This window comes from Aspergillus clavatus, genomic scaffold, assembly GCF_000002715.2.
Source record: "Aspergillus clavatus NRRL 1 1099423829750 genomic scaffold, whole genome shotgun sequence".
Lineage (NCBI taxonomy): Eukaryota > Fungi > Ascomycota > Eurotiomycetes > Eurotiales > Aspergillaceae > Aspergillus > Aspergillus clavatus.
This window is the reverse complement of record NW_001517110.1, coordinates 254,477-273,876: the sequence shown is the minus strand read 5'-3', so window position 1 is coordinate 273,876 and position 19,400 is coordinate 254,477. Positions and strand designations below refer to the sequence as shown.

The 19,400-nt window shown below is 52.6% G+C and overlaps 10 protein-coding genes across 10 annotated transcripts, besides 2 other annotated features; 6 read left to right on the top strand and 4 right to left on the bottom strand.

Moving 5' to 3' along the window:
• Positions 1–767: 767 nt before the first annotated feature.
• ACLA_001330 (FTR1 family protein) lies at positions 768–2,090 on the top strand (the record flags this gene model as incomplete). Its single annotated transcript, XM_001276147.1, has 4 exons — positions 768–795; positions 874–998; positions 1,063–1,508; positions 1,577–2,090. 4 exons carry the CDS (start codon positions 768–770, stop codon positions 2,088–2,090), a joined length of 1,113 nt encoding a protein of 370 aa, XP_001276148.1.
• A 317-nt stretch (positions 2,091–2,407) lies between these two features.
• Positions 2,408–2,476: a microsatellite.
• Positions 2,477–4,067: 1,591 nt separating this feature from the next.
• On the top strand, positions 4,068–5,199 carry ACLA_001320 (uncharacterized protein; the record flags this gene model as incomplete). Its single annotated transcript, XM_001276146.1, has 2 exons — positions 4,068–4,159; positions 4,212–5,199. The coding sequence occupies 2 exons, from the start codon at positions 4,068–4,070 to the stop codon at positions 5,197–5,199; spliced, it is 1,080 nt and encodes a 359-aa protein (XP_001276147.1).
• A 433-nt stretch (positions 5,200–5,632) lies between these two features.
• Positions 5,633–5,661: a microsatellite.
• A 66-nt stretch (positions 5,662–5,727) lies between these two features.
• Positions 5,728–8,166, bottom strand: ACLA_001310 (putative spindle pole body associated protein SnaD; the record flags this gene model as incomplete). Its single annotated transcript, XM_001276145.1, has 1 exon — positions 5,728–8,166. The coding sequence occupies one exon, from the start codon at positions 8,164–8,166 to the stop codon at positions 5,728–5,730; it is 2,439 nt and encodes an 812-aa protein (XP_001276146.1).
• Positions 8,167–8,648: 482 nt separating this feature from the next.
• ACLA_001300 (KGG domain-containing protein) lies at positions 8,649–9,097 on the bottom strand (the record flags this gene model as incomplete). Its single annotated transcript, XM_001276144.1, has 2 exons — positions 8,649–8,804; positions 8,867–9,097. 2 exons carry the CDS (start codon positions 9,095–9,097, stop codon positions 8,649–8,651), a joined length of 387 nt encoding a protein of 128 aa, XP_001276145.1.
• Positions 9,098–10,173: 1,076 nt separating this feature from the next.
• Positions 10,174–11,070, top strand: ACLA_001290 (oxidoreductase, short chain dehydrogenase/reductase family; the record flags this gene model as incomplete). Its single annotated transcript, XM_001276143.1, has 2 exons — positions 10,174–10,501; positions 10,568–11,070. The coding sequence occupies 2 exons, from the start codon at positions 10,174–10,176 to the stop codon at positions 11,068–11,070; spliced, it is 831 nt and encodes a 276-aa protein (XP_001276144.1).
• Positions 11,071–11,687: 617 nt separating this feature from the next.
• Positions 11,688–12,647, top strand: ACLA_001280 (putative class III chitinase; the record flags this gene model as incomplete). The annotated part of the gene is made up of 1 exon (XM_001276142.1): positions 11,688–12,647. One exon carries the CDS (start codon positions 11,688–11,690, stop codon positions 12,645–12,647), a length of 960 nt encoding a protein of 319 aa, XP_001276143.1.
• A 143-nt stretch (positions 12,648–12,790) lies between these two features.
• On the top strand, positions 12,791–15,093 carry ACLA_001270 (alkaline phosphatase family protein; the record flags this gene model as incomplete). Its single annotated transcript, XM_001276141.1, has 3 exons — positions 12,791–12,821; positions 13,198–13,260; positions 13,316–15,093. The coding sequence occupies 3 exons, from the start codon at positions 12,791–12,793 to the stop codon at positions 15,091–15,093; spliced, it is 1,872 nt and encodes a 623-aa protein (XP_001276142.1).
• A 342-nt stretch (positions 15,094–15,435) lies between these two features.
• Positions 15,436–17,075, bottom strand: ACLA_001260 (RNA-binding signal recognition particle subunit SRP54; the record flags this gene model as incomplete). The annotated part of the gene is made up of 2 exons (XM_001276140.1): positions 15,436–16,932; positions 16,998–17,075. The coding sequence occupies 2 exons, from the start codon at positions 17,073–17,075 to the stop codon at positions 15,436–15,438; spliced, it is 1,575 nt and encodes a 524-aa protein (XP_001276141.1).
• A 335-nt stretch (positions 17,076–17,410) lies between these two features.
• ACLA_001250 (rRNA processing protein RRP15) lies at positions 17,411–18,307 on the top strand (the record flags this gene model as incomplete). The annotated part of the gene is made up of 1 exon (XM_001276139.1): positions 17,411–18,307. The coding sequence occupies one exon, from the start codon at positions 17,411–17,413 to the stop codon at positions 18,305–18,307; it is 897 nt and encodes a 298-aa protein (XP_001276140.1).
• A 304-nt stretch (positions 18,308–18,611) lies between these two features.
• ACLA_001240 (ferredoxin family 2Fe-2S iron-sulfur cluster binding protein) lies at positions 18,612–19,359 on the bottom strand (the record flags this gene model as incomplete). Its single annotated transcript, XM_001276138.1, has 3 exons — positions 18,612–18,856; positions 18,925–19,031; positions 19,106–19,359. The coding sequence occupies 3 exons, from the start codon at positions 19,357–19,359 to the stop codon at positions 18,612–18,614; spliced, it is 606 nt and encodes a 201-aa protein (XP_001276139.1).
• Positions 19,360–19,400: the final 41 nt, after the last annotated feature.

Genomic DNA, 19,400 nt, shown 5'->3' with positions numbered 1-19,400 from the left:
ACACATCTATTACTACTTCTTGTCCTCAACAACGATGATCATTCACAGCAAACTCCAAGCTCTTGGAGACTTGGCAATGACCCTGAATCTCCGGCTGTTTGGGCAATAATTATCGAGAGTCTCTGAGAGGGCGGATTCTGCCCAGGAGCTCCACGCTGTTAGCTGCTGCTTAGTCGAGTGTTAGCGACTCTTGGGAGTCCTTGACCGAGCTTGATTCTGGGGCATTTCCACTTTTCAGGTGTCGAGAGCTCTGTACCTGTATCTCTTGCGGTCTCTCTTTTTGAAGATAATACTAGAGTAGGAAGACAATCAAGAAAGGGAACTTGATGAAAGAAAATAAGAGCGAGATCCGCGGGGGGGAGGGGACTCACTACTAGCATGGATACCACACCGGAAACCGTATGATTTCCTCCTCTCTCAGGCCGTGAGAGTTTGGCCGGTTGAGCGCCACATCCAGAAGACCAGACTTATCCTCGCTATCTATGCCGGATCATGCGACATCTGATACCCAGCGTGTTTCGCCGGCTGTCCGTTCGTCGGCTCGTCTCACCGTCGAGTTCCCGTCGTGCAAAAATTTTTATCAATCAGATAATCGAGGGGGTTTTCCTATTTTCCCTCGTGCTGGCTTTATCAATCAACAGTTATCAATCAGTCAATTGATCAACTTATTTTACCTTCTTCTACAACCTTTCTCTCCTCTCCTCGCCCATGGTTTGTGTCAACTTCTAGATAGACTTCATCGCAGCGTCTCTTGTCCATCATCCATCATGGCTAAAGACGTTTTTGCCGTCCCAAGTATGGAATACATTTGATCCTCCTTCCTCAGCAGTCCAACAACAACTACTAATCTCTTCATCCCCCTTCTTACGATAGTCTTCTTCATCTGTTTTCGAGAATGTATAGAGACCAGCATTGTTGTCTCAGTCTTGCTTTCATTTCTCAAGCAAACCCTTGGAGGAGAGCATGATGCGCCGACCAGGAAGAGATTGATCAGACAGGTCCGTATCTGCCCTCCATCCCTTGTTGGTGACCCCCCCCGGTTGACCGTGTGCTTGTGCTCAGGTGTGGTGGGGAGTTGGCGTTGGGCTTTTCATCAGTATCTGTATCGGAGCTGGCATGATCGGTGCTTTCTACGGATACGGCAAGGACCATTTCGCCGGGGCAGAAGATCTGTGGGAGGGCATTTTCTCATTGATCGCCAGTATCATCATCGCCGTCATGGGTGCCGCCTTGCTGCGCGTGACCAAGCTGCAAGAAAAATGGCGTGTCAAGCTGGCTCAGGCGCTGGAAACCAAGCCTCTGGCGCATGGTACCTTCAAGAACAAGCTCAAATTATGGGCGGAGAAATACGCTATGTTCCTTCTTCCCTTTATCACTGTGCTTCGCGAAGGTCTCGAGGCAGTAGTGTTTATCGGAGGTGTCAGTCTGAGTTTCCCCGCGACTGCTTTCCCTCTCCCTGTGTTCACGGGTGTTCTTGCAGGTGTGGCTGTCGGGTATCTGATCTATCGGTGAGCTTGTCCCTCCCTCCGGCTCCTTGCCCGCTCTTCCTGCTTCGGCATACTGACCCATCATAAAGAGGTGGTAATCAAGCCTCTCTCCAAATCTTCCTGATCATCTCCACTTGCTTCCTCTACCTCGTGGCAGCTGGTCTGTTCTCCCGCGGCGTCTGGTACTTGGAGAACAATGCCTGGAACCACGTCTCCGGCGGTGATGCCGCTGAGACAGGCGCCGGGCCTGGGTCGTACGATATCCGGCAAAGCGTATGGCATGTGAACTGCTGCAGCCCTCTGATCAACGGCGGCGGCGGCTGGGGTATTTTCAATGCTATTCTCGGCTGGACCAACTCGGCAACGTATGGCTCGGTCATCTCCTACAATCTCTATTGGCTTGCCGTCATCATCTGCTTCATTGCGATGCGCCACAAGGAGCGCCACGGCTCATTACCACTGCTTGATCCTCTGATGAATAAACTGAAAGGCCGGAAATCGTCTCAGCCCCAAACCGATCTTCAGGACATTGAATTCAGTGCGGTATCAGGCGGTCGTGAAAATGCATCGAAGGTCCCAAGGAACGAGGCGACGCTTATATGAACGAAGTGGGCCTCGCTGTCCTGTAGGTGCACTTTGCATGCTGAAATATAGATTGCTAGTATAATTTCATCCAGGCCATGAGTCAGTCAGTGGATTGGATCTCTAATGCCTTTTTGTTCATAAAGTGAATCATGATGGTGGCTCTGTAGCAATTTTCGGTCAGCACAGAGCATCCAAGCCCAATCCCTGCATTGAACCATAGCAGTCTTACCTCATCACGTAGTGTGCATCCCTTCAGTCCTCTTCTCCGGGCTTTTCTCTTCCTTTGGTGATGTTTGTCACGTGCATCCCTTTTTCTTCTAAACCTCATCCCTTCCTCCTTCGATTCTCCTTCGATTCTCCTTCGATTCTCCTTCGATTCTCCTTCGGTTCTCCTTCGGTTCTCCCGTCTCAAGTCCCTTCATTACTGCTCCTTTCACATTCGGCGCCCACTGTCTCATCCATTAATTTAATCTCGTGTTGTGTTTGCCTTTTGTTGCTAATCATAAGGATGGATCTTTAGTGTCAGCAAACCAAGGGGTTGCTGAGAGTGAAACTCTTTCCAAGCCATGGATTGCCCTCTCCAGTGGCTTAGGACCCAAATCAAGGGATTTCCGCTCCTGCATACTGATGCACGTACACAGGATCTTTGAAGCGCAGTTGAAGTCGTTGATGACGTCCGAGAAACAGACACTGTAGTTGGCGATGCAATGTGACCAAAGAGCACTCCCTTGACTTGGACAATGCTCGAAGACTGACAGTTCGTCAACTCAGCATTCCTGATGTATGATCTTCCACTCAGAGAGCATGCGTTCCTTTGACGATTCGAGTTCCTCGTCTCGGAAGAACTTTCAGGCACACGCGGTCCAGATTTGGCCTTCATGCCGCTCCCTCTGCATTCCGATCCCTCTGAACCCCGCGTGGACGCGCTCGAAGAGTGCAATTACTATTCCTTTTCTTGAATTGATCCTTCCTGTCTACTGGAGATCACTCTTCTTGTTCATTATGCCTATAAGCCCCGTCGTCTACCCATATCTAGAAATTTGCAAAAACCGTCTTGGTTCTAAATTTGGGTGCTTCAACTATCGGCTTCCGTCCTAATCTCCTTTCACCACACGTAGGTCAACGGGTCAGTCTCTCTCTGCTGTGGATGCCATTTGCTTTCAACAGCACGACATAGCCTCTGAGCTACTTGGCTTCGTCATGGCCGACCGACCAATGTCAATTCGGAGAGGAGGATCGGGGCCAAAGATTGTCATATTTATTTCACTATATGTGTTGTTGCTCGAGTCGCTCATTGAATGGGTCCTCGTGCTCTATCTATACGGTAATCGGCAGGTCGATTCCAAGATGTCGCCGAGTTTGGTTCTGATCCTCATCGCGGTAAGGTCTCTCTCATCTTTACCTGCCACGGTCCCTAGTCACTAATCGTGGACAATAGTCATTTTTTACTGTGCCGCTTGTCACCTTACATAGTCTTCTTGCGTGGCAATACAATAAAGTTCGTGGGTTCGGACGCCAAAAGAAGTTTTTGCATACCGTGTGCACCTACCTTCTTCGATTGACTATCATCGTCTGGGTGGCAGCCAGCGTTGCGGGCTTGGTGGTCATATCGCAGCAAATTTCATGTCTTCAAAACAGCTTGGATGGCAGCTTCTGGAAGAGTGGTGTCAGCTGTGCGCTTCATAGAGCTGCAGTCATTATATCAGTGCTATCCTTGTAGGTCATGAAAACTCCTGGCCTGCGACGCAAGGATATATACTGACAAGTCCTTCAGCATCACCGTCTGCTTCTACTTCTGCTCTAGGGAGCTCTGCAACCGCCCATACGACGTGTCTCTGCTTGGAGTGTACTCTCAACGACAACCAAATTGTGACGATAGCATATTCTCCCAGACAAGTTTTGAAAGTGAGAACTCGTTAAAGAACGACATCTTGTATATATGTCGCGGACCGGATGTCACATGCGGTACACTGGGGGTAGACATACCATCCAGCAATGACGCTTTCAACGAGAAACATCCAATCCCCCCAATCATTCAGCATCCTTCCCCGATTCGTCCAAGATCCCAACTCAGACTCGAGACAGATGTGCGTTCCGAGTCAGCGGAGATTCTATCAGGGACCACTCTGGCTTCTCCAGGTATGCCGACTCAGGCGGGCCCAAGGAGACTACCACAACTAACACGATTCTAGTATCTCGAACGCCCACATTGTCAACGTTGAAAGATGTGTCTATTCCTGTCCCTCCTTTTGCAGAGCTGTCCGCGGCTTCTGAGATCCAACGAGCACTGGGTCATACCAGGCAGAAGTCATCCTTATCATCACTTCGGAAGTTTCTTCCGAAGTTTTTACCATTTGCGCTCCCATTGTCGGCCGATCCGCAGATTCGGGCGTTGGCGGAGGCTGACTGCCGCCGTGATATCGAGACGCAGGCCGACGGCAACATTCTCGAACAGTCACCATGCGCATCTTCCATCTCGACACTCAGTGAAGTCACTGATTCTGATGCCCGCCACAGTGCAACTCAGCCGACGCCAGCCCGACCTCGTGCAGCTAGTGCGAACTCAACCGATGCTCCTGAGGTTTTAGTACCGGCGCCTGTCCACGTCCGCAGATCCAACACCGCACATACTGCTCCCGTATCCCGACCCACGTCTCGGTCTCATCGATCAAGCTACATGCTGATCCCGCCAAACCAGATAGCCCGACGGCCCCTGAACCGAGCCCCCAGCCGAAGGGTCTCTCCGATCGAGCCTGACACCGTACCCACGCATACACAGCCCTCCAGCCGTCGGCGAAGCGAAATCTATCACTTCGATCCGGTCCAGATCCCTCGGCACACACAAAGTCAAAACAATCGCCCCCAACGGCGCTTTGAACAATATCGCAACATAAGCCCCAACTGGCGCAGAAACGACGTCGAGATCCTGTATCCCAGCACTCGCAGGCCTCGCAGCTCGACGTGCGGCGGCATCGGCCCCGCGGGCCATTTAGATAGTATCAGGGAGACGGGGACATCGGTCGACGAGGCTCGAGTTCCCAACTCAGAAAAGATGGGGAGAGGCAATATCCTGGACCGAAACACGTACCGCGGCGCCAACCGTACCAGTATGCATGGGTTTAGTTGATGAGGTATCTTCGAGTCTGCAGGTCAGACAGGTCAAAGCGAGAGGGTATCGGTTGTACACCGACTTGCGTTGTCTTTTATTTCCTCGTATTTACTTTCACCAATATACCTAATCCTTTCTCATCATTGTCTACCGCCAGTGGTTACTTCAATCACACCTTGTGTAAGTACCGTAGTTCACTGCCTCATGATTCTGGACGCATTCTCCACGAATGTTCCTGTAACCGGTAACCCTCACGTATCAGATCCCTGAGATTCGAGTCATGTTCATTAATCGGGTTTCGTGTATAATTGACATTATTGGAATAGTCTACCGAAACACGACTCGAGATGCCTATCGGCTTGGAATCATTGCACTTGCATTATACTCGACGCCCAGCCTAGATGAGATGTCAAGAAACCCTTCCGAGACCCATCCGAGTTCCCCCTCCCGTAAAAAAAAAAAAGAAAGAAAAAAAAAAAAGACGCCAAGACACCAAAAAGAAAGAAAAAGGAAACAAAGTAGCATCAGATTTCAAACGTCCTTCTCTCACGTCGCTTTGCCCTGTTTGCCCTGAGCGTACCGATACCGATAGGCCTGCTTGACCTGCCGGCCTTCTTCGTCGAGGTTCTCCTTGACATCGCCGATCTCCTTCTGGCCCCAGGCCCACATGAGCGCCTTGCTCATCCGCTCTCGCTCCTTGAGGAGCAGATCAACCCGCCGCTCCCACTCTTTCTCGCGCTTCTCGACGGAGCGCGCAATCCGCTTGTCCATCGCCGCGGCCGTCTCATCCTTGGCGGCCACCGTGGCCTGGAGTCCCTTGACCTCGGCGTCAAGGGACTGTACCCTGTCCTCCTGGGATGCGTGAGCGGCCCGCAAGGAGCGCACTTCGACTTTGAGGGCGGCTTCGCGCTTCTCGGCGGCTGCGAGCGACGCTCGCAGCTTGCGTGTCGAATCGGCATGGGCGGAGCGGAGGGTGGAGATGGCGGTGGCATGAGCGGTTTGAAGACTCTTGACTTGCGCCTGGTGGGTTTCCTCGAGCTTCTCTGTCTGGCGGGGATTGCGCGACGCGGGAGGCGAAGAGGGAGGGCTCGGTTGTTGCGTCTTTTGCTCCGTTTGAAGACGCTCAATGGTGCGAAGGGCGTCTGAATGGTCCACTTGGAGCTGGTCCCGTTCGCTTTGAGCCTTCTCTAGATTGATTCGTAGGTCGTCGACTCGCTTCGTTAGGCGGGAGTTTTCGCCCTCGATTGACTTGATCAATGAATGCACTTCGATGGCCTGTTCCTGGGATCGATTCAATTCAATCTCCAAGGTCTTTCGCACTGAAATTGCCTCGCTCAATTCATCCTGTACTCTGGCCAATTCCTGACGCAACTTTTCCATTTCATCGTGCTTCGGCTCCCCCTCCTTTGATACAGTCTCCGTGGAGGTGCGGGACGTGTCATTTTGACCCAAGTCTTTGATCAATTCCAGGATCTCCGTGTATGTATTTCTCCCTCCTGCTTCCAATGGCAGGTCGGCTGCCATCGCCTTTAGGGCATTCTCCTGAGCCGTCACCTGTGACTGAGCGCGAGTCAAATCGGCCTCGAGGGTACTGTTCTTCTCCTCCAGGGGACGATTCCTGGTCTCCAAGCAGGCCACCTTTTCTTCGAGAATTCCGTACTCTCGATGCGCTTCATCTAGGTGCGTCTCCAGCTTTTCGATTTCGAGCAGATGGTCGTCGATCTGGGCCTTGAGACCGTCGATCTCGGTGTTCTTCTCCCGGCACTGCAGTTCCTTTGCTGCAGTTACCTCTCTTACTTTCGAAAGAGCTTCCTCCAGCGCAACATCCCGCTTCCTTAATTGTTCTTGAGTCAAGTCCAATTGCTGGCGTAGATAAGCGATTGTTTCCAATCGCTCCGCATCCATAATTGTGGGCGTGCTTTTGCTTTGGAGTTCCTTTTGCATATCCCCCAGCTGCCTTTGAAGGGCACTGAGACCTGATTCACTGACGGAAGAGCTTCGTAGGTAGGATTCTTTCTCCTCGTTTTGCTTCTGAAGAAGATTGATCTGTTCGCGCAGAAGGGCTTCATCGTTGCGTTTTGCGTGCAACTCGTCCAATTGAATCGATTTCGTTTGTAGTTCCGTCTGCAGACGCCTGACCTGTTCCCCTGCCGACTCGGCTTCCAATAGCCGTTGATGATTCATCTCCAGTTGCTCATCGCGATCTCGAATCATCTCTCTCAATTCAGCAACCTGACGCCGTAGATCTTCGTTTGTCTCTGTCGTATCTTGGTTTGATGTGACCGTGTGTCTCCGGACAGAAGGTGTGGCAACCGTCTCCGGTTCATCATCCGGATCCTCTTCGATGTCCTCGAGATGCGTCACCTCCTTTGAGAATGCGCCGGTTCTGCGCAGGAAATGAGACGGGGTAGACATGTCGACTGGGGGCCCGAATTCACTGTCCTCGCCGAGCTCCGCTTCATCGTCCGCATTCTGGCCCCCTTGCTGCGGTTGTTCGGTTTCCTCCTTCTCCTGGTCTTCCAGTGCGAGCGGTGGGATATCGTCCTGCTTCGGGTCCATTGATGGTCCCTCATCAAAGTCTTGGTCCTCCATATCATCCTCCATTTCCATCAGATAGCGCTCCATATTGGCGGTGAAGTCCTCCGGTCCACCGACGTCGGACATCTTGTCGCCTTCATGGGGCAGCTTCAGATCCGGCAAGGTGTCGTCCTGTCCACCGGGAAACGCGCGGAAATCAACCGTGTATTCCGCGAGCCGCGCCTCGAGTCCATTCCCTGCGATATCGGGAGATGATGCTCTGGATGACACTGGTGAGAGCGCTCGGTCGATCTGGGCATCGGCCCGATCGGATGCAGGGCTCTTTGGAGAGGTAGATCGCTTAGGAGAAGGCGGCGATGATGGCATGAATAAAGGTGTCGCAAGAGTCGACGCGCCAACGGTATCGTGCGTTGTTGGGTCGGGCGAGCTGTAGCCAGTGTCGGCCATGATGGGTTATCTGAGGGGTGATAACTTCAAATCAGGAACAGCATCGTTTGTCAGGCCGATTCAAAATGCAGAGTGAGTGAGGATGGGTGATAAGAATGATCCCCCGTATGTAAATAATCCGTTGAGATGAAGATGAAGGAAAAGAAACGCGCCCCGTGTTGACACCCGAAGTTTCAGGCCACAAAACCTCATGTTTATGGAATGCCTAATTCCGCCTAGCGCCATCTGTGACGTAACAGGTGAGGGTCCATACAAAAAGACATCAAAAGCGAAGAAGAAAGAGAGAAGTTCATGTTCACGAGGTATTTACATGCAGCTGTCACGTCTGGTTCTAAATCACAGGGACATGTTCTGGATAGGTAGGTATACAGAGTCTAGAGGAAGTCTACAAAACAGGACGGGGAGCATGATTCTATCTATTCTTTCAAACTATTGTACAACAATCCTAGAGGAGACTCTAGTGCGCTTCGCATATCATCTATCTATGAAGTCCATGATTTCTCAAACCCCGGGGCCGCCGCAGAAGGCTTGTTAGGGCGAGGGGCACTTCCAAAACGCCTTGACGCTTTTCCATAATATTGTGCCCCTTGTTCGGCCGACTTGCGGGTGGCACGCCCACCCCGAGAAGCGATCTCATGCTAATAACGAATAGCTTAGTTTTATCTTCACCAAGCCAGCAAAAGTCTCCGAACACGCATACCTGTTTCTCGGGATCCATGTTGTGAAAGCCTCCAACACCCTTGGCTTGGCCTCCTTTGCGACCACCCTTGCGACCAATCTCGGACATTTCCTCCTTTGACCGGTTGGCAAAATTTCCCGGGTTGGGATGACGATAGGGTTCGGTTGCAAATCCTGCAGTCGTCGACCGCCAGAGCGGAGCTCTTCCAAGGCGGCTCGAGACGATATGTGGACGGAACAAGACTCGTGGCATTGTTCCAAGTTCGACGAACAGGTTGAGTATGTCTAGTGAGCGATCTTCGGGGATTTCACTGGCGGAAGCAGATCAAAAATCAACTAGGATTGTAGATACCTAACAGTGCGCAGTTAGATACACCGATACAGATAAAGCACCTGCAGGGGGCCGCATGTTTATGTAGCCTTGCCGGGGGTTCGCTCATAGTCGCTCATAGTCGCCTCCCTTACCAAGAGACCAATTCTCCCAACGTTCAGCGGCAACAGTAAATCTTTCCCAGTTTGATGGAAAGTGACACTAACGTTGAGGCATCAAACTCGCTCACTGACACCAGTTTGTTGCCTCTTCGTTGGAATGTTCATCCAATTGGTCGGAAGGGAAGACCCGAGTGACAAGGGGTCGATGTCATGGTGAAGGCATCGCCATTGGAGATACTCTTTTGGGGCTGGCAAAAGGGAATGCACGCAGCCATGGTAAACGGACCATAGTTACTTGAGGCTCTCCATCTGTATCAGAATGGTCTACAGAGTGTGAGGTAGTCTAGGAATATGGGTTGGTGGTCCGAAAGATCAAGTCGATCAAAGCACCTGGTGGCGCTGAGTCAGCAGATCTCAGATGCACCGACTCCAATCGAAACAGACACAACAACCCCCAAATACCTTGTAGTCTATGATCTGGCTGAGGTGAAATGATTTATGTGAAGAAAACGCATGGCCGATGTCATCCTATATCGATTGAAAGTCTTTACATCAAAGGAGATCATGCGGAGGGCCGCAGCCAAGCTCTTAAAAGCTGGCTTGTGTAGCACAGGATAGCTGCTCTTCAGCGCAATTGGAAGATATGGCTGGGTTCATACATATACGACGCATCTGACCTCTTTGAAACGTCATACTACTGTATAGGCAGTCTACAGCCATGATTTTCTTTTTTAACCATGCCCTGATCATCGCCCATGGGTATACTTTCGCGGCCTTATAGTTGCATAATCACGACTAAACAGATATAAGGCTCAGGCTTAGGCGTCGTGGAAGAGGGTCAATTGACTCTGTGTCAGGATAAGATATCACTTTTCGTTCCAATTCAGCAAGCACACAATGGCATCCATATGCGCATTCAGCATTCCCATGCGACGGATACTCAGCCCAGCACTGGCATCTGGTACCGGCATCTCTTGTCAACACAACGCAGCCCATAGAGCTGCAGGCGCAATTGCGACATACCGAAATTTTTCCTCGTCTCCTCTGCACCGCGACCCGGAACCATTCAAGGATGGCAAAGATCCCCGGACGCCACCGACGGCAAGTTCACCAGAAAAGGCTTATCCCAACTTTAGCCTCCGCGACAAGGCCTATGTTATTACGGGAGGTGGGCGCGGATTGGGTCTGGTGATAGCAGAAGCCATGGTACAGGCAGGTGCAAAAGGTCGGTAGCCTCTCCGCTATCCTTTTTGTAATTGTTCCATCAGTGCCGACCTATTTGAACAACCAGTGCATTGTTTCGATCGACTGGACACCCCGCACCCCGACTTTGCACTGTCGCAGGAGGCATCCAAGAACCTCAATAGCTCAATCCATTACCATCACGTCGACGTGAGGGACAGAGAGAATCTCAACAAGACGATCTGCGGTATCACAGAAGAACACGGTCAGATCGATGGACTGGTTGCGGCAGCAGGGATCCAGCGTGTCAAAGACGCAGTGGACCACACGCCCGAAGACGTTGCAGAAGTGATGGACGTCAATTTCACGGGGGTCTTCATGTCTGCCAATGCCGTCGCACAGCAGATGATGGCCACCAGCCGACCGGGATCCATCGTGCTCGTTGCCAGCATGTCCGGCATGATCGCCAATAAAGGGTTGGTCTGCCCGGCATACAATGCCTCCAAGGCCGCAGTCATTCAGCTCACGCGAAACCTGGCCATGGAATGGGGCAAGCACGGGATTCGAGTCAACGCGCTGTGTCCGGGCCATATCGTTACCCCCATGGTATAGAAGAACTTTCAGGAGGTCCCCGGATTGAAGGAGACATGGGAGCGCGAAATATGCTGGGCAGATTGGCCGTTCCTGAGGAGTTCACGGGAGGTACCATTTTCATGCTGTCACCAGCCAGCAGCTTCATGACGGGGAGTTGCCTTTTCATGGATGGAGGACATACAGCGTGGTGATTTGCTCATGTTTTGTCTTCCCTTGATACTTGCATGTTTATGATATCCCAGAGCGAATAGAATCATCATTAACCAAGAGAAATTCCATCAACCACCTTAAAAAGTGAGGCATGTGGATGATGAGTCAGCAGCATCTCCAACATCCGGTTTGGGGTAGCCAGATAGACCACCAACTGGCTTGGGCTCAGCACGTCTTGTTGCTTCTTCTCACACAGTTCTGAAGGGTTTCGACCTTCGTTCATGTAAACAGTCTCATTAATTGAGCCCAGGCCATGTATTAGTCTAATCATCCAACCTCTATGCTCTGCACAACCTCAAGCCGAGGTCTGTCCTCAGCCTGATCGAGTCACTCCACTTCCCCGCAGCTGCTCTGCACGAACATGCCAGACTGCACGACCAAGGACCTGTCATTAACCATTCTACTTGTGTGACCTCCTCAGAAAGATGCCTCCCGTGCCCGGGCGATCAGAGCGACATCGAGTCATTTGTTACCACCAGACATTGTGTCCGAACCGCGGCGATTATGTCTCGGTACTGCCCTTGGTGAAGAACAACACCGGCATCACCCATATCATCATTGCAGCCTTCCACTTGAACGCAGAACCGGGACATATTACACTCAACGATGACCCTCCCGAACACGAAATGTACGATCCTCTGTGGGCGGAAATGCCCCTGTTGAAGCGCGATGGCATCAAGGTGATGGGTATGCTAGGTGGAGCGGCACAGGGATCCTTTCGGTGTCTAGACGGAGATCAGGACAAGTTCGAGCGATACTATCAACCACTTCTGGCCATGGTGCGACGGCACCAACTGGATGGGCTGGATCTAGACGTGGAGGAAGAGATGTCTCTGTCGGGCATCATCCGGCTGATTGACCGGTTGAAGCTGGACTTGGGAGAAAATTTCATCATCACCCTGGCGCCGGTCGCCGCGGCATTGTTGGGAATCGGAAATCTTTCGGGGTTTGACTACCGGCAGCTCGAGCAGCAACGAGGGTCTAAGATCAGCTGGTATAATGCGCAATTCTACAACGGTTGGGGTCCAGCAGAAGATCCCCGCATGTATGCCGCCATTGTGGCCCAGGGATGGTCCCCGCGGCGCGTGGTCTATGGATTATTGACCAACCCAGGGAACGGGTCGCAGGGCTATGTTTCACGCGAGAAGATCGGGACTGTACTCGCGGTGCTGGTCGAGCAGTTCCCGGATTTTGGAGGTGTCATGGGCTGGGAATACTTCAATTCCCTGCCCGGGGAGCGGGAGAAGCCATGGCAGTGGGCCGCGGAGATGTTTCTCAGCATGCACATGAAGGATTTGGTCGTTGCTGCACAGCAAGTGCTGACCACGGGGCCCATGGCCAGCAGTCTGATGAATGTTCTCCGAGATATGATGCAACAACGATAGATCTAGCCACAATCAATTGTTGAAGGGTAGATATAATATGATTGAGCCGTGCCCATGAATATATATGTACGTCCATGGCATTCTTCTATCGTCATAGTAGATTCCATGTATCTAGATGGTAGTCAAAGTGCTCCATAGTGATCATGATCGTGATAGAAGAGCGGGAGTGGCAGCGTATGTCGTCATTCCCCCCAAAACACGCAGTTCACCTCAAGTCGATCGAACATTCTCCCTCTCTTCTCCCATTCCCATCAAATTCGATCTTCGAACATTGTCAGTAATTGATAATTTTCGAACGGAGATGATCTCTTTCCTCCAAAGATCTATCTAGGCTTCGATTTGCAGCTATGGTGTCCCTCCCGCGCATTGCCGTTGCGACCAGTTCCGCCATCATCAGGCTGGCTACCTTTGTTTTCTTAAGATGGGTTGGTTGGTACAGTATCTTCTTTAACTGGAATCAGTATCGATTGACTATGATAGATCCCTGGTCATCATTTTCCACCTCTAATTTTGACATCTCTGGCGATATATATCTCATCCCTGCGGTCAGTTCTGCAACAAGAAGAGAAGGCCGCTGCTCAACGAGATGATGTGAAAGAAGCCCAGGAAACTAGTAAGTGCTGGCAGTTTCTGCTTCCTGTTCCAAGAATGCTAATGAGGATCTCAAGGAGCTACAAAGCGCTCATCCCAATCTCCACTCAAGACACTGTTGACTGGCGTGCCTTCGCGCAGATTGCCGCTGGCAACACGGTTGACAGCTCTGATCAATGTCGTGCTTGCGCTTCTGTCCCTTGACTTCCTGCTGCGAGGTGTAGTGCTTTACTCTGGGGATAATCTTGCTTTCACCCGTGTTGGGTATGTCTCCCCGACTACAGCGAATGTCCTGGTACGCGAGCCCGATCCAGCGCAGCTGCCTTTGGTTCTCTTCTACCAGGAAGCAGAGCAAACGGATCCCTTGCACTGGGTCGAGGAGGGTAAAATCTATGCGCTCGATGACTCCACGGATTACACTACCTCTGTGACTATCAGAGGCTTGAAGCCGTCTTCTGGCTACCGCTACTCTCTGTCGAACAACCAAACCGGATCCTTCGTCACAGCTCCTCTGCCGGGCACAGAATCAGCCAACCGGCTGACATTCTTAACATCGAGCTGCATCAAACCGAATTTCCCGTACAATCCGCTCTCGCACTCGCTGCGTATCCCGGGGATTGAGAAGATGGCTGAAACTGTCAGCAAACTGCCGTCCCTGCTGCGACCTGCTTTCATGTTGTTCCTAGGTGACTTCATCTACATCGACGTGCCTCAGCGCTTTGGATCGTCTGTGTGGCATTACCGTAGCGAGTACCGCAGAATCTACTCATCTCCATCGTGGTCGACCCCCCATGCCGATGCGGCCATCAATCTTCCCTGGATTCACACACTCGACGACCACGAAATCGCCAATGACTGGTCCAAGGGGAACACCACCGCTCCCTACCCTGCTGCTGTGGACCCCTACGTGCATTACCATGTCAGCGTGAACCCTCCCATCCCACCTCTAGCGTTTGCTCAACCCGAGAACACCACGTACTTCTCGTTCATCAACGGGCCCGCCTCCTTCTTCATGCTAGACACCCGCACCTACCGCTCCGAGCCGTCGCAGGTCAACTCGACGATGCTGGGGTCCGCCCAGCTGCAATCCCTCCTCGCGTACCTCGCCCGACCCGAGTCGGCCGAAGTCCGCTGGAAAATCGTCGCGTCGAGCGTCCCATTCACCAAGAACTGGCACGTCGGCACCGCCGACACCTGGGGCGGGTTCCTGCACGAGCGCCGCACCATCTTCGAAGCCATGTGGCGCGCCGAGCGCGAGCTCGGCATCCGCATCGTCCTCCTCAGCGGCGACCGCCACGAGTTCGGCGCCACGCGCTTCCCCGACCCAACCCTCGACTTCACCGCCGAGGACAACCGCCCACACACGGCCGGCGAGGGCCTGCACGAATTCAGCGTCGGCCCGCTCAGCATGTTCTACCTGCCCATCCGGACATACCGGCAGACGGACGCCGAAGACGTCGCGGTCAAGTACATCCCAGACGGCAACGTCAAGTACGGCCTCATCCACATTGACGCCCAGGATGAATTCATCGACACCGTATCCGGCGAGCCTGTGACAGTGCCGAGCTCTGTCCTGACGTACTCGCTCTACGTCGACGACCAGGTCGTCTGGAAGTACAAGCTCAGCGTCCCCTTGCCTGAGGCCGGTGCGCTCATGGGGGCTTCCTCCGCGAAGCACCCACTGCTGGCGCCGGGGAAGGTTTTGTTCGATGGGCGCCAGGGTGAGGGGTGGGATGCTGCCCTCCAGACGGTGATCGGGCGGGCGGGCGAGATAGCAGGCAGGTTTGGGCGGCGACTCGTGGACGAGTTCTATGAGGTGCTGGATGTAGCGGAGAGGGCGGAGAGGTTGGATTGATCTGGATTGTACTCGTCCGCACTTGTTGTGATTGGTTATGGTGCAGCGGAGATTGGTTGGTAGATCAGTTCATAAACATCTTATCATTTATCTTGTATCTCCATCTCGGCTGTACAGGGCCAGAACCCCAAGGGAGTATGGTTTATGTATTAGAAGCAATAGGACAAGATGAACACGCCCAACGCCATACAAATGCTAGACCGATCAACATCCACAGGCCGTTCGAAAAGAAGTGATAAAAAGAACATGGGAGGAATCGTAATAGAAAAAGGCAAAAGGGAAGAAACATTAAAGTAGACGACCGTGACTCGAGAAGAAGAACCTCGCACTTTATCATCAGCATCACCGTCCTCTGCCACGGCCTCCACCCATCAGCCCGCTCATCTGGCTCATCATGCTTTGCAAATCCATTCCCCCAAGACCCGGGATGCCGCCGCCGCCGCCGCCTTGTCCCTGTAACATCTGCATCATCTTGGCCATGTCGCCCATCCCGGGGAGACCGCCGGCTCCAGCGCCACCCATGGCCGCCATCCGCTTCTGCATGGCTGCCAGTTGCTGCTCCTTGTTGCCGCCCTTGAGCATGTTCTGAGCCCGCTGCATCTGCTTCTTCTGTCCGCCAACCCGCTTGGCCATGCCGGCCATCATGCGGTGCTGCGAGAGGAGATCCTCTACCTCGCGCACGGTCGTTCCGCTACCACAGGCAACCCGGACCATACGGCTTGGTTGCTCCACGAAAACTTTGCCGTCCCCGTCAAGCTCCGCAGCTGTCATACTATCGAAGATGTAGATCATGCGGCGAAGCTTAAGCGATCCATCTTCATCGTCGAGCCCGGCGGTCAAGTTGGACAGACCGGGGATCATGCCGGACAGTTTCGATAGGGGGCCCATCTTCATGATCGAGGTGATGTTCTCTCGAAAATCGCGCACCGTGTAGATACCCTCAGCGATATGCTTGTATGTCTCCTTTGCGGCGGCCGAGTCCTTTGTCACCGCCTGCACGTGTTCTACGAGACCGGCCATATCACCCATACCCAAGAGCTTCTGAACGAATGCCTTGGGCTCAAACCGTTCCAAGTCCATCAGGTGCTCTCCGGTACCAAGGAAAATAATGGGCGTGTGCGTTGCCGCGACGGCAGAGATGGCACCACCACCGGCGGCATGACCGTCCGTCTTGGTGATGATGATCGCACCGAAGTCGGCCGTGGCCTTGAAAGCAGCCGACTGGGCCTCGGCCGCCTGACCGATAGTGCTGTCGAGAACCAGGATAGTCTGATCGGGCGTGACGGCGTTCTGGATCTGGGTCATTTCCGTGAAAAGGTCCTCCTCCTGCTTGTGTCGACCACTGGTATCCACGATGATGATCTCAAAACGTTCCTTCTTGAATTTGGCGACACCCTCGGCCGCCACCACTGCGGGGTCCGTCTGTGTCAAACTACCATAGTAAGGGATCTTCGCCTTGGTGGCATTCTGCTTCAGCTGGTCAAAGGCACCGGCACGGAAAGTATCCGCACAAACCAGTGCTGTCTTGAATCCGCGCGTCTGGTAATGTCTGGCCAACTTGGTACAGGTAGTTGTTTTACCCGCACCCTGCAACCCCACAAACATAATCACGTTCGACCGTCCCTTCTTGGGGCGGAACGGTTCTGCATGAGGGTTGACCAGTGCAACCAGTTCATCGAACACGGCCTTTTGAATTAAGCGTTTCTTGTTGACGGCAGGTGGCAACGAGGAAAAGTTCACGCTGGACTTGATGGATTTGCGCAGCGTCTGGACGAGACGAACGTTGACATCGGCCGATAGCAGTGCGGCACAGATCTCTTTTATCATGTCATCGAAAGCCTATATGGAAGGACGGTCAGTTCAGAAGCCCTGCAGTGTTAAAAACCGCGAAATGACCATCCCACCTTCTCATCCAGGTTGTTCGAGCGTGTCAAATCATTGACAGCGGCGTTGATTCGCCGCCCAAGATCCTGGAGGACCATGACGGTGGGTTTTCGGGAAGAGGTAAAAAGTCAAGTATGTTCAGTGAGGGCAAATATAAGGACAGTAAGCGGTTATACCCCCCGGATAATACAGATAAACAGCAGTGGCGTGTTGGTTGTCGACGAGATGGAGAGCAAAAGGACAGCAGGCGATGCGGAGAGTCTGGAGGGCGGCAACGAGCCAATCGGAGACTGCGATCTGCTTGTCCGCCCGCAGAGAGAAAACGGAAAAAAAAGTTCCCTCTCGTTGCCAGTCGCGGCAGACAGTCAACATCTCGATATCCGCGAGATTTTTTTTTTTTTTTTAGACGAAAGAAGCAATCATTCCCGGCATTATGGCTCCTCCAATGGCTAAGAAGCGCAAGGTTTTAGACAGCCTGAAGAATAAACCCGGTCGGCCCAAGAAGAAGTTTAGAAAGCAGCACCAGTATCACAGCAGCTCCGACGAAGCAGAAGATGACGAGCCCACCGATTTTAAGGCAGTCAATCTCGCCGATTCCGATGTGGAGGAGGAAGAGAAGGTGGTAGAGAAGAAGCCAAAGAAGACACAGGCACAGGCGCAGACCACGAAATCGCTGGGTGCGCAGAAAAAGAGAAAGGCTGAGGACAGCGACGCCAGTGACGACGAGAGCGATGCAGACAACCAGGATGAACCTGGCTCAGCAGAATCGTCTGAACTTGAACTTGAAGACGATGAGTACCTCTCGGATACCTCGCTAGCCACCTCTACGAACGGCCGCAAGTCCGTCGCCAAGCGCAACGACCCCACTGCATTCTCGACATCGATCTCCAAGATTCTCTCGACAAAACTTCCCACATCAGCGCGTGCAGATCCTGTGTTGTCGCGCAGTAAAACAGCCGCGCAAAACACGACCGAGCTTGCGGACGAGAAACTGGACAAGCAGGCGCGGGCGAAACTCCGCGCTGAAAAGAAGGAGGAGTTGGATCGGGGCCGCGTACGCGATGTCATGGGCATTGAGCGTGGCATAACTGGCGCTGTTGCAGAAGAGGAGAAGCGCCTCCGGAAGATTGCGCAGCGTGGTGTGGTGAAGCTTTTCAATGCGGTGCGCGCAGCCCAGGTCCGGGGAGAAGAGGCCGCGAAAGAGGAGCGAAAGAAGGGAACCGTTGGTATGGGTGAGCGGGAAAAGGTCGTCAACGAAGTCAGCAAGCAGGGCTTCTTGGAATTGATCAGTGGGAAGAAGGGGAAACCCTTCAACATCGAGGAGGCTTGAAGGCATTGCTTTTTTATTCTACACTTCCCCCCCGGAATTGGATCGGGTTCAGTACTGTATGGACGAGACAAGGCATGTACAGGGCGTTAAAGGTAATCGGGATTGTTATGCTTGAATTTTGAACCAAAAGTTATACACATGATATACAATTATCTCTCGAATAGACCAAATAACATTGGTAGAGGGGTACCCTCAAGAGGTGGCTATCGGTTTCCCGATCCTATTCCTGTAGATGGACATATCTTCGTCGTCGGAGAGGAGGCGTTCCAGGTAGTATACATATGATTGAAATCGACACCATCGGTTATTGCTTCTGTGCGAAATCGCTTGCCTGCAGGTTCCGTGTCATGGAAGGCAACTGAACCACAAGGCCGTCAAGGTCTTTGGTCATGATCACCTGGCATCCCAGACGAGATGTCTCTGTCAGACCAAACGCCAAGTCCAGCATGTCGTTCTCGTCGTCGGAAGGCTCCTCCATCTTATCGAACATCTCTGGGTCCTCCACAATGACATGGCAGGTTGAGCAGGCGCAAGAACCACCACAGGCCCCTATGCAAGCGGGATATAGTCAGCAAAGACATATCACCAGTAGTAATCTAAGTCTCCAGAGCACGAACCTTCCATTTCCAGGTCATTGGCTTGCGCAATGTCCAGCAGGTTATCTCCCTCGGCTACCTCGAAGTCGTACTTCTGGCCGTCCTTGTCGATGAACGACACATGGAGTCTGGATGAACAGGATTAGAAATCCTTCTGCAACATTGAAGCATGAAGCAGATGCCTCGTCTAGGTTTGACTCACTCTTCGCCAGGCTTGGGAGGTGTAATATGGCCGTGCTGCACTCCAGCGGTAGCTGAAAAGCTTCGCCGCGGGGAATTGACGAACCCCCGTGCGACTCCAAACTGCGCACCTCGTCGGCTATACAGCTGGGTATGGCTCGATTGGCTAACATCGCTAAGGAATCTCTTCGACTGCGCTTGACACATGCGATTCCCGTTGATGGCCTTTGGTACTGCATGACGCAGTTGTTGACAGGATTCCCTCCACAACGACATGGCGGCGAATGTCCGACGTGTGTAAGTAATATGGAATATTT